General features: G+C 35.5%; 1 protein-coding gene across 2 annotated transcripts in view; it reads right to left on the reverse strand.

Moving 5' to 3' along the window:
* Positions 1-13422, reverse strand: part of LOC127871615 (neprilysin-1-like) — a 120801-nt gene that overhangs the window by 69973 nt on the left and 37406 nt on the right. For both annotated transcript variants that reach the window (XM_052414713.1, XM_052414712.1), the window contains exons 4-5: positions 4115-4213; positions 1373-3259 (exon numbers count right to left, since the gene is read on the reverse strand). In XM_052414713.1, coding sequence (XP_052270673.1) covers positions 1373-1817 — 445 coding nt within the window. In that variant the 5' untranslated portion in view covers positions 1818-3259; positions 4115-4213. The remainder of the gene's footprint in view (positions 1-1372; positions 3260-4114; positions 4214-13422) is intronic.

Raw genomic sequence — 13422 nt, forward strand, 5'->3', positions numbered from 1 at the left:
CACATATGCTCATAGCTACCATGTGTGTAAGTTTTCAGGTTCTCGTGCTTATAGTGTGAAGGAGATAGTGGCCAGGACGGACAGACAGACGGACGGCGGAGATAACCACAATATCCCCACGCTTTTCAAAAAGCGTGGGGATAATAAAATCATTGAGCCACTTTCCCAGAAAACTTGGATTAATTCATGTGTTTTCCAGATTAGCCTGCAGGCCTTGAAGAATCCACTCGACCGCTCGCATATGCTAGTGAAGTTGACGGTCGGGCAAGTAAAATTTGTTAAATACTCAACCGACCGGGCGAGTGCTGTTTTTCAAGTTGAGAAATATAAATTCAGTTCCAGAACTCCTGCCACATCGATACAATTTGCTAACAATTTTTCAAACGAACAAAAAAAAAGGTTTAGTACACAAAGAAACTGCACTTTCGTTTTGACAATGAAAAATGACGTCACGGGCACAGTAAAAGTAATTCTATTCTCGAAATTGGCGCTCTTTTCGTAGGTGTCAGTGCTCTTAGCTAACTGATTAAAAGTGAAAAAAACAGTTAAATATATTGGTCATTCTGTTAAGAACAAAATTCATTTTAATGTAAATATCAATAAAAAAATAATACATAACTGGTTAAGTATAATACTTCTTATATTTAATAAAAAATAAACAGAAACAATAATTATTAATAAACAGAATAATTCGTTATCAGAAGCCTTAGCCAAAATTTACCATATTGTAACCATTTGTCAATCAAGCGTGTCTTTCAGTAAAAGTTCGTCTGAAAAATTTAAACTCAGCATGGAAAAGGGTTCTAGTTTAAAATATCTGCAAGGTGGTGGCGACAGGGAACAGAAAGAAAGGTCATCAAAACGAGAAGCGGAAAGTATTGAAAAAAGGAAACAGGTGCAGAAAATGTAAGGAAAGCAAATAAAATCCATCAGATAATGTAGTTAATTTGTTTGCAGTTTAGTGTCACTATGTTATGTAGGTTAAAAAGGTTCTGGTTGATGATAACTATAAATATAGATATATTTTTTTTTTAAATGCAGAGCGAGTAGATTAAAGTGAAGGGCGAGTAGATTGTCAGGCATACTCCCCCTGCAGGGCAAGTGGCTCTGGATTTTCTTTTCAAAGCCTGACCTGTGATTAGTCCCCACAGGCTAATCAGAGACATCACTTTTATTTTGGTATACAGGAAGTCTCTTCTCAGCGTAAAAAAAAAAGTTCACGCCAAAAGTGTTGTCCCTGATTAGCCAGTGCAGACTGCACAGGCTAAATTGGGATGACACATTACAAACATGAGTAGGCTCCAATTTTCCAAAACAAGGCTCATTTTATAATCTGCAGTGCAAGAAAATGGCACAGAAAGTATGCACCCACCTGTACAGGAACAGTTATTCCCAGCAGCTTTGTCTCTGACGAAGGCAACAAGCATGAACACAATGCAGGACAGAAAGAGCAGGACACATATAACAGCCAGGTATTTCTCACGGGCACTCAAAGGTCGATAAAAACACAGTTTCTGCGAACACGATGTCCGTCTGCAATTTTTTCCATTCACTATTTTGACATCCTCAGTTCGACTGTTTCTATGGTGATGATTTTGAGGTAACGTTCTACACAAGTGCGTCTGACCATTTTCATCGATGTACATATCAGTTGTGGTTACTCGCGGGAATGCGCTGAACGAATTTCGCGCATTGTTTCGGTCACTCTCTATGTCATTTTCTACGGAGACTCTATGACTTGGCTGGTAGAAACCAACCCCTCCATTACAAGCATTTTCTGAGGTACCACAGTATCCTTCATTCGCTTTCAGCTCCATGCTGAACACAATTATCACAATTATTTCTAAGTAATTCCAATTAAATTCAGTTCATATGCACCAGTAAATCCACACAATTATCACTATTATTTCAATTTAATTTCGATAAACTTGAGTTTGTGTGTACCATTAAATTCAAGATGGCAATATGCATTCACCTTAGTTATATCTTACAAAACAAATAGACACAAGTTTTATTTCAAAATCAATTTCAATTTACACTTTATTATGTAAGCCAATTTATTTACTTCAAGTTTAGCTGTCACTGGAAATTATAATAAATTTAAATAAAACCAAATGTTATCCTGATTTACTTAGTTCACATCCTATTGTTGCAAAGCAAAGTTCTCTGTTTACATGTATATCTTCATTGTTTCTTTCTATATTATTTCAACAAAATTACCAATATTGCTTTGGTATGTTTCATAAATACCATCACAAAGATTTAGAACAGTCGTACACCAAAATTCATGTCCAATTAAAATTGGATCTTGTAATTTTCTTGTACCAAAATTTACATAATTGGACCCTGGAGTTTGCTATTACCAAAATTTACATAACTCGTTGCATAATTCTGTCATCTTATAATTCCATAACAGTCCTCTTGAAATATACTGCTGAGACGTAGTAACTATTTTGAAAGAAAGCTTCCTGAAAACCACAACAAAAATGTTGGTTTGTGTGTGTCACATATCCAATTATTAGGAAATCCTGTATTATTCCTTTCTTATTAACCTTAAATCCTGCTACGTAAGATTAGTCTTCAGCCTTAAACTTCCACAACAAAGAAATCACAGTCAGTCCACAAAAGTTAATCAACATCACACAGTATAACAAAAGTGCAAATTTATTATAAAGAGCAAACTTATCTGCCTTATTTTCTCCCATGGCAATAAACATTTCTTACAAATGCCATCATATAAATCAAAACTTTCAAGCTGAAATCACAGTGTGGTCAAATTGCGACGTTTTCCTTACAAGACCAATTTGTCTGCCGAGGGGAAAAAAATGTAATTAATTGCACAAAAACCTGATTCAATTCACGTTCACTAAAAAAATAAGTAAATTCCACACCATTTATTTGATTCTTACAACTTTTTTTCTGATTGCCTAGTATGCTATAGTAAACAAATTGCCTTGATAATATTTCATTTACATAAAAGTCACCTTAATTTTCATGTTTGTGTTGTCATGTCAAAACTATATTTAAGTGTTCCCATCTAATACAAATAGCAAAATATTTATATTATTGGCTTTTCACCGAACACATCAAATATTATATTTTCACACTCAGATTTACTGATTGTAGCTCCATCTTATGCCATGGTAGTTACCTACAACGGATATTTTCAGGTGCATATTTGCAGCAAAACTGTCTTCCAGTTTGTTGTAATTCATGCCGTTAAATTCACTTTATTCTGACTTGTTAAAACTGTCCTGTCCTGAAACACAGAAAAATATATATGTCATGATATTTCTATCTTATTGTTTTATGAACTTCTCAACATAATGATTACTAGTCTTATTTTTCACAGTATTAAAATAACTCTTTCAACAAAATGATTGAAAGTGAGGTTTAAATCCAAAGCAATGATTTAAATCATACTAATATTTAATTTTGACAGAACCAATTACACAATCAATGCTCCACAAATTACTCTAGCTTATGATAACACCAGATTTTATTTCAATATTTTATTTCTGTCACATTGTTATTTGAATGCATGCTGAATTAGTTCAGTGGCATTTTAACGTTCATATCAACGCATCAAACAACAGTCAGTCTACCGTGATGAATGTAAAATCGGTAAAGTTCAATATCTACTGCTTCCCTGTGATGTATGGTAAAACAGCACGCTATTCAATGAAAGGAAAGTCCAGCTGTCAGCGTATACTAAAGGTTCACGGTGTATTTAGGAGCTTATGAGGACATTGTATGCTTGAAGCTGCATTGTAAGGACACACTGAGGGTGTCCCAGTACTTCTATTTGATACATTTGAGCCGTGCTCTGTGAAAAAGGGGTTTAATGCATGTGTGTAAAGTGTCGTCAAAGATAAGCCTGTGCACTTCGCACAGGCTAATCAAGGATCACACTTTCCACTTTTATAATATTTTTTGTTTCAAGAAAGTCTCATCTTAGTGAAAATCCAGTTAAGGCACACAGTGACGTCCCTGAGTAACCTGTGCAGGCTGCACAGTCTAATCTGGGATGACACTTTACGCATATGCATTAACCCCCAACCTTTTTCACAGAGCACGGCTCATTTTAATAAAATTATCTTTAACCAATACTAACCTAATAAATTTTCCTTGTCAGCCCATGAAAAGCCAAGTGTGTAAGGTCCTCTTTACAAAGTACATGAATACAGGAGACCACCATCAGCCTTTATTTGGCCTTAAAATAGGAAAAGATAAGACTATTTTGAAAAAAGAAATGTAGAGACCTTAGACAGTTAGCCATACACTATCAGGCAAGATGCAGATAACATTTACAGTCCATGAAAGAAAAACAAACATTCAGACCAGGTTCTTAATCGAGTACCTTATGTTATCAAGTAGACTTAGTAAAATATTTAATTTTAAATGATCATTATGCCTAATCTACACAAGCAGCATTTCAGATGAATATTAGGTATTATAGAATCAAAGAATATTTCAGTTTTATTCATGTCAACACATATTTAACAAGAGCTGTCAGACGACAGCGCGCTCGACTATTCCAGTGCTTGACAGTATAACGTAAGCCATCATGGGGAAATTGTTCATATTTAATACGGTCAAGGTAATATAGTCATATTCTAAGTGGAAGAGAACCATAATTGAAACATATTGATCGGTTATGTTTTAAAGGGGCCTTTTCACAGATTTTGGCATTTTTTAACTTATTCATTAAATGCTTTATATTGATAATTGTAAACATTGGATCGTAAAAGCTCCAGTAAAAAATCAAGAATAAAATTAAAAAAAGGAAAAGAACATTGCCCGGAGCAGGTTTCGAACCAGTGACCCCTGGAGTCCTGCCAGAGTCCTAAAGTAAAAACGCTTTAGCCTACTGAGCTATTCCGCCGAGTTCACATACTTGACGTATTTTATACCTTATATAAGCAATCTTCGTAGTTTCACAAAATTTAACGACAAAAACAGAACTCTCCAAATTATTCAATCGTTTCGCGTTGCAACGCTTTATAATTTTTAGGTTTTAAAATCGTCAAAAGATGCATATAATGGCTATATTAGACCATGGTAAATGTTCAGTATTACTGTTTCCTCACAAATATCATAACTAAAACGACAATTTGCGAATCTGAAACAACTTTTTTCAATTTTGTCAATTTACCAAAGCGTGAAAAGATCCCTTTAAAGAAGTTGTACTTTATAGACGATTCTGAGTTCAGATATTTTCCACAATCTCTTGAACATTTGTAAAGACATAAAACAAACTAATAAGATTGTATTTCAAGTTTGATAGCAAAAGCTTGAGTGGGATGGTTGGACGATCCTTCAAAAATAAAGTAAATAAATATTTGTGGATTTTTTTTACCATGTTTCAAAGAAAAAACATCTCTTTGGGTGGGGGGTTGGGAGGGGGGTATAATGTGGGGTTGTGGTCATTTATTAGATGATCTTTAAAAAAAAAATACAAAAAAAAAATATTTTTTTTGGGGGGGGGGGGATTCTTGGGCCACAATGGACTCCACCCATTGTGGTATGTCAGGTAAGTGTTGTTATGTCAAAGTATGAATCAAATCTGATCATAAACAAGGGCTGTTTGTAAAACATGCATGCCCCCCATATGGGCTGTCAGTTGTAGTGGCAGCCATTGTGATTACGTTTTTTGTCACTGTGACCTTGACCTTTGACCTAGTGACCTGAAAATCAATAGGGGTCATCTGCCAGTCATGATCAATGTACCTATGAAGTTTTATGAACCTAGGTGTAAGCGTTCTTGAGTTATCATTGGAAACCATCTGGTGGGTAGGAGACCCCACGACACCAGTACATAATATAATCTGCAAATGTGGTCCTAAACTGCATCCAAGAACGAGTCACTGTGACCTTGACCTTTGACCTATTGACCTGAAAATCAATAGGGGTCATCTGCCAGTCATGATCAATGTACCTATGAAGTTCCATGATCCTAGGCGTAAGCGTTCTTGAGTTATCATCCGGAAACCATCTGGTGGGGACGGAGACCCCACGACACCAGTACATAATATAATCTGCAAATGTGGTCCTAAACTGCATCCAAGAACGAGTCACTGTGACCTTGACCTTTGACTTAGTGACCTCAAAATCAATAGGGGTCATCTGCCAGTCATGATCAATGTACCTATGAAGTTTCATGATCTTAGGCATAAGCGTTCTTGAGTTATCATCCGGAAACCATCTGGTGGACGGACGGACATACGGACAGACCGACATGTGTAAAAACAATATACCCCCTCTTATTTGAAGGGGGGCATAATAAAGAAGTTATGGCAATTTAAAAACTGTATTAATTTGACCTTGAGAGTCAAGGTCATTCAAAGGTCAAGGTCAAAGTCAACTTGCCAGGTACAGTACCCTCATGATGGTAAGTAAGGTTTTGAAGTTTGAAAGCAATAGCCTTGATACTTAAGAAGTAAAGTGGATCTGAACACAAAATTTAACAAAATATTCAAAGTTACTAAGACAAAAAGGGCCATAATTCCGTTAAAATGCCAACCAGAGTTATGCAACGCCAACACCGGGTTGAGTAGGATAGCTGTACTATATATATTGCAAATGTAAAAATCGAGCTAAAAATGTAATACTATGTGCTCAAAAAAGGACTTGAAGTCTACTGAAGCTGAAAAACATAACAACCCAAGTGCACAAATTAACATGCAGATTATTGTGTAAAGGTTCATTGGTTTTTCAGTAACAGCCAACACACGTTAAACAAGCAACTTTGTTGAATTGATATTGCCCTCTAATTTCACAATTTTTGACAGACGAACAACACCCAAAATATATACATGTATATCTCCTCTTTTGGCAGGGGATAACAAGAAAAACACCCCTGCCAAAAGAGGTTACACACCCAAAATATAATAGGACTTCATGTAAGCTTGTCATATCCCAAAATTTATTAAGAGCCATTGTCAATGCAAATTCAAGTTATGAGCCCGAAACCAGTTGTTTGACATCCCCCCCATGCATGTACACCATACCCTAATCAACCAGGATTTTTTAACTTTGTTGAAAACAGGGTTAACCCTCTCCCCCTCAGAAGCAAAGCGAAAATGGCTGTATGCAGCAAGCATGAAACCACAACAGCCCGTGATAACTAGCAGTCTGTTGAGGTTTTATGCTATTTGCTGCTTATCAATAACTAAGGGCCTCGATAAAAAAACCTTAAAAAGATCAATCTAGTCAGAAAGGTCTATAAGGTTTTTTGAGTTTGAAAGGTTCCAGGGGTCAACAATTTTTTTTAAGCAACTTGCCCTGCAGGGTGAGTGGGTAAGAATTTCCACTTGCCCTGCTGAAATATGAACTTGCCCTATAATTTATTGAAAAAATGCAATAAATCAGTAACTTATATGTTTTATTGTGATTGTCTATTGGTTATCAAAAAGAACTGTTAGTGTTAACTGTTGAACTTCAATAAAGTTTATATTAAACTGTTTTAACACACTTTTAACTTGTTGGTTTTTCATTTTGCCCTCATGGTCACGATCATTATGATTACACTTTAGGAGCATTGGAGAGTCCGACAGGCCTTTTGTTAAACTCAAACAAGCCAGTCTGTGTGTACAAAAGGCAGTTTTCTGTTTGTCATTTTCGTCTATTAAAACTTGCCAAAATGCCCTCTTTAAATCTAAAGATGTGAAGAATTTAGACAAATTTTTTAGCCGTATCAAAAGACCGTATACCGTACTGTATAGGATCATACATTCAAGGGACAAACCGGTATCGGCGCTTAACGGGAATGTGAGGACTAATTTTAGGGCAGTGTGCAATAATCAACATCCGGTTTATTTTTAATCGCCGATTAAACATTGTTTTGTTTGGCGAAAATGTGGCCAGAAATGCCACTCGCCCTGCAGGACGAGCGCTGCCGGAGTATTCACCCGTCCGGAGCCGATTTCTACTCGTAATTACCGGCAGGCGAGTGGATTTGTCGATCCCTGGGGTCTACAAATGGTTTCAAATGAATATCCAGTTGTTGTTTGTTTTTTTTAATTCAGCACCATTCCCAATAGAAAACAAGAGGGCCAAACTGGCCCTAGTTTGCTCACCTTTTTTTACAAGGCCTTGTTCATTGCTTAGTTGAAAATTCAGTACTCTATAACATATTAGGTTCTCTTCTGTTTACTTTTGCAGTGTGAGCATATATGATTAATTCTGATTGAGTACTGTCCATTTTCATGGGTTTTTTGCAATGCAAACATTTGCAAGTAATGCTAACTCTACAGGTGTTTACAAGGTTTTTGTAAGATTTGGACCTCGTGACCAAGATTTTGACCCCACATGACCCAATGTCAAACTTTGCCTAGATTTCATAAAGAAAAACATCCTGGTCAAGTATCATCATTATTGGACCAAACCTATGACCTCTTGTGTGTTTATAAGGTTTTTGTAAGATTAGACCCCATGACCTAGGTTTTGTTCCCACATAACCAAATGTCAAACTTGACCTAGATATTGTCCAGACAAACATCCTGGTCAAGTTTCATCATTATTGAACCAAAACTCTGGCATATAAAGTGTTAACCCATCATGACCAAACATCAAACTTTGCTTACAAAAATGAATATTATGACCAAGATTCATAAAATCTAAAACAAATTGTGACCTCTAGAGTGTTTACAAGGATTTTGTATAATATGAAAATTTTGACAATCTAAGGGCAATAATTCTGGCATTTATTATGCGATTTTGCTCATTATCAAACTTGACTGAGATCTTGCGGCCATGATAGCTTCTCAGCAACTTTGATAAAGAATGCTTTAGAAATGTGAATGCTAGAGTGTTTACAAACCAAATGTGGACGGACGGATGATGGACAAAGACAGATGTTAAAACTTCACCTGAGCATGATCAGGTGAGCTAACAAGTGTGTTTATTTCACCAATCTGAGCAATTTTCCAACTTGTATGAGATATCAATAAAACCAAGTCTTGACTAAGTTTCACTATGATTTGGCAAAAAATGTGACTTCTAGAGTGTTCACAAGGTTTCTCTATAGTCATATAAGGAAAACTGCCCCACACCCTTAGCGGCCATGTTTTTAGACCGATCGGGACAATTTTCAAACTCATCAGAGATATAAATAAAAACAATGTTTTCACCAAGTTTCATGACGATTGGGCAAAAAAGATGTGACTTCTAGAGTGTTCACAAGCTTTTTTTTACTATATAAATATAAGGAAAATGTGCCCCCCTCCCCTGGCAGCCATGTTTTTCAACGGAACCATTTTCGAACACAACTCTCGTATCTAGGAAACAAATGTTCTGACCAAATTTCCTGAAAATTGGGACAAAAATGTGACTTCTTAAGTGTTCACATGTTTTCACTATATACATTTAGAGAAAACTGCCCTGCCCACTGGCGGCCATGTTTTTTCTCCGATCTGGACAATTTTGGAATTCGTCCAAGATATCAATAAAACCAATGTTCTGACTAAGTTTCATGATGATTGGGCAAAAATTGTGACTTCTAGAGTGTTCACAAGGTTTCTCTATAGCTAAATAAGGAAAACTGCCCCGCCCACTGGCGGCAATGTTTTTCAACAGACCTGAACCACTTTTTAACTCAACCAACATATAATTAAGACAAACATTTTGACAAAGTTACATGAAGATTGGGCATGAAATGTGACTTCTAGTTCTACAGTGTTTACAAGGTTTGTCTTTTTTTTTACCTAGTGACCTAGTTTTTGACCCAGCATGACCCAGTTTCGAACTCGATGGAGGTATCATCAGACCTGTTTACCCTACCGATTGCTTCTCAGTAGTATGGACAGCATCTCTCAGTAGTTTAGGGCTGTTGGCAGTTAAAAAAGTTTTAACCTTTTCAATCATTTTGAGCATTAAAACAGCATGACTGGGTCACATATCAGTTTAACGGTACATAAAGCATAAGATGAATTTACTTGTTATTATTTTTTATCTGTTAAGGGTTTTTTTTTGCTTTTATTTGTTACAGCCTGTGCAATTTGGATTGGGAAAATTAGCGTGATAAACCATGAAATTGGATAAAATAGCTTGATGAACCATGAAATTGGGAAACATTTAGCATTATAAATATGATTATAAGTAAAAGAATTAAAATTGTTTTTAAGTGTATGTTTGACAGCATTTTTATATTATAAAGTGATGCTTTAACGTCTTCTTACAATGAAGACAATATTTAGGTAATATCCATCCACATGCATATTAATCTTGCAATAATCTATAGATTCTTAAATACACCATTAGATCATTTATAAGCTCTTTAAGAGGAGCTATTAATTCAATTCAGTATTTTTTTTTTAATTAAATATCATAAGGGGAAAACATAAACAAATATTGACAAACACCCTTTAGTGTTCTTGTTGTGTTAATGATGTATTAAATGGAGTTATAATAATATATAATATATTTTATTTGTTTACCTTTCAATATCTTGCACTTGACAACCTCATTTCAATGCTATTTCATTAAACTGTACAGCGTTACAAACATAATAAAGCAGAATATGCATATGAATCTGAGTATACACAGATCCACTAACATATAAATAAAAACTTTTTGTCTCTTTCCATTTTCGAACGATACTCATCTTATTATAATAAATGCTTTAACTTTGTGAGTAGACTGAACACCAATTTTCCAACACTCGTTTCCGTGACGCACATTCATTGTGCAGATTTCTGATAAATAGTTGTTGTTTTTTATCTCAAACGTAGTATTTTGTTTAATTGACACACCCATTACATTATTCCCTAATGACCATATGATATCCGTTGTTAATTTGAATGGTATGTCACAAGGACAAATTTGGACCTGTTCAGTTTGGTTTAAAGTCACTGTGATATGTTTATTAGATTGACAGCATTTAATTCTCAGAAACACATGGATTATAACTACAAAGTGCACTATTAATATTAATCCTACAAACTGTGAACAAACAATCAGATCATAATGTGTGCCAGTCTTATTTATTATGCCTCTTTTAAATTATATTGTTGTTCACAGATTAAACACAAGTAAATACATGTTAAGATGATAGTGTGTATATAAGAAGAGAGCTTGAACATTTAGGGGAGATAGAAACTGGCGGAACTCCGTAATAGAACATTGTAAATTTATGTGTACATCTTGTTATTAAATATATTGTTACAACTGTATTCTGTGTTTGATCTAATTCCCTTAAAGAAGTATTATTCACAAGGACCGGGAACTTCCTTTGTGAAAGGTATTTTATTATTTTTGCCGTTAATCGCAATTTCTCGTCTGCTTGCCACCATCTTGGACGTGTGTAAAAACAGGCGTGCTCAATCCCGATACATCGACTATCGTTGGTATTCTCCGCAATAGAGAGAGAATGAGATGTGTATACTTGATAGCAACATAAAATCGTATATATTCGGCTTAATTTGCGAACCAATACATAATCAGTTGTCGTTCGGTGACTACTCGACAAGCTCGATCAGCACTCGTTTCCCGGGAGGCTTGAATTTTAACGTTTCTTCCTACACTAGCGCCAAAATGATTATGATTGATAAATTACCCGCAAAGACCGAAAATAAGTAAAAGTACAATTAAAAACTGAAATTTGATCATTTTGATCGATGGATCCGTAGTTTTTCAGTACAAATCCGTAGTGCGTAGTTTAGCAAAATAATCCGTAGTAACTACGGCGAATCCGTAGAAGTAAACAGGTCTGTATCATTGGGACAAATCATCTGACAAAGTTTGATCAAGATCGGACAAGAAATGTGGCCTCTGGATTGTTTACAAGGTTTCTCAATAGCCAAATAAAGAAAACTGCCCCGCCCACTGGCAGCCATGTTTTTCAACGGACCAGAACCACTTTTGAACTCAACCAACATATTATGAAGAGAAACATTTTGACAAAGTTACATGAAGATTGGGCATAAAATGTGACTTCTACAGTGTTTACAAGGTTTTTCTTTTTTTTGACATAGAGACCAAGTTTTTTTCCCGGCATAACCCAGTTTCGAACTCGACCGAGGTATCATTGGGACAAAGCTTTTGACTAAGTTTCATGAAGATCGGAAAAGAAATAAACCCTCTTGAGTGTTTACAAACGAATGTGGATGGGCGGACGGATGACGGACGGACGACATACAAAGAAGATTACAACAGCTCACCTGAGCTAAATATAGATATAATTATTCCCAATTGGGACCTAAAAATTCCTAATTGAAGGTTTTCAAAAAAATAATTTCTTTTTTTTAGATATCTCAATTATTAGTTCCAATCCAGGGGACCGTTTCAATAAACATCGTAGTACACATTTACGATAGGATACATTTTTCGAAGATACATCATTGCTAAATTCCATATGATATGATTATAAATTTTCAGTAATTAATTAATTACATTGGCATCTCTAGGGCTGTATATATTTGACGAGCATAACGATCTAGTTCGTCTACTTATTAAGATTAAACAATTCTCTCGTAAGTTAAAATTGTAGTACGATCGTTTATGAAACGGCCTCCTGCTCTGTAAGTTTAACCATAGTAATATAATATTGAATAAAAACAACAACTTTTATTCTCAAATGTGAAGCATTTGTTAGCAAAACAACCAAAACAACAACAACACTTATTTCCCAATTTTAGTCAAAACCCTGCAATTTTCCCAATCAAAAGGGACCCTGCCCCTTTCCCAAACTGGTGAAAAAGACACTGGTATCTGAGTTGGAGATAGGGTCATGAATTTGCTTCATAGCCAGACCTGCACAGAGAGCAGGAACTCAAACCTTAAGGGAACCAATATGACAAGGTATGATAAACAACAGCCATGATTCTTTGAGATCTCATTAAGCAGCAATCAATCATTTCTATTTCATTACTCTAATAGCCATTATATCTAATGGCGGTGAAGTAAATAAAACACTACAAACCAATACATCATTCACAGATATATCACCATTAAGAGCTGCAAAACCACTGAGACAAAACTACAAGATTTTTAAAGAGCATATAATCTTGTCAATATTTCTACCAGTGCAGAGAAAACAATAGAGTGAACTGTTAGGGTACTTGCAATGAACATTCGTAAAACATAAAGAAAATCAGCCACACATTGTATTTCAAGAGGTAGTAGGTCTATTGATGATGAGTTAGAAATTAGGTCGGATTAAAAAACAAGACAGTGCACTTGACTATTCTTCCATTTTGACAGCATGATGATGATTTTCTTTCATTGACCTTGTAGAATGGCATTGAAGACATTTTTAGCTCCACTGGCCAGAGGCCAGTGGGGCTTATGTCATGGTCCTGTGTCCGTCGTGCGTGCGTGCGTTAACTTTTTCTTTAAACATCTTCTCCTCTTAAAGTACTGGTCCAATTCTGATGAAATTTCTCAGGAATGTTCCTGAGGTGAACCTCTTTCAAATTTGTTCAA

Source organism: Dreissena polymorpha, chromosome 3 (genome assembly GCF_020536995.1).
Source record: "Dreissena polymorpha isolate Duluth1 chromosome 3, UMN_Dpol_1.0, whole genome shotgun sequence".
Classification (NCBI taxonomy): Eukaryota; Metazoa; Mollusca; class Bivalvia; order Myida; family Dreissenidae; genus Dreissena; species Dreissena polymorpha.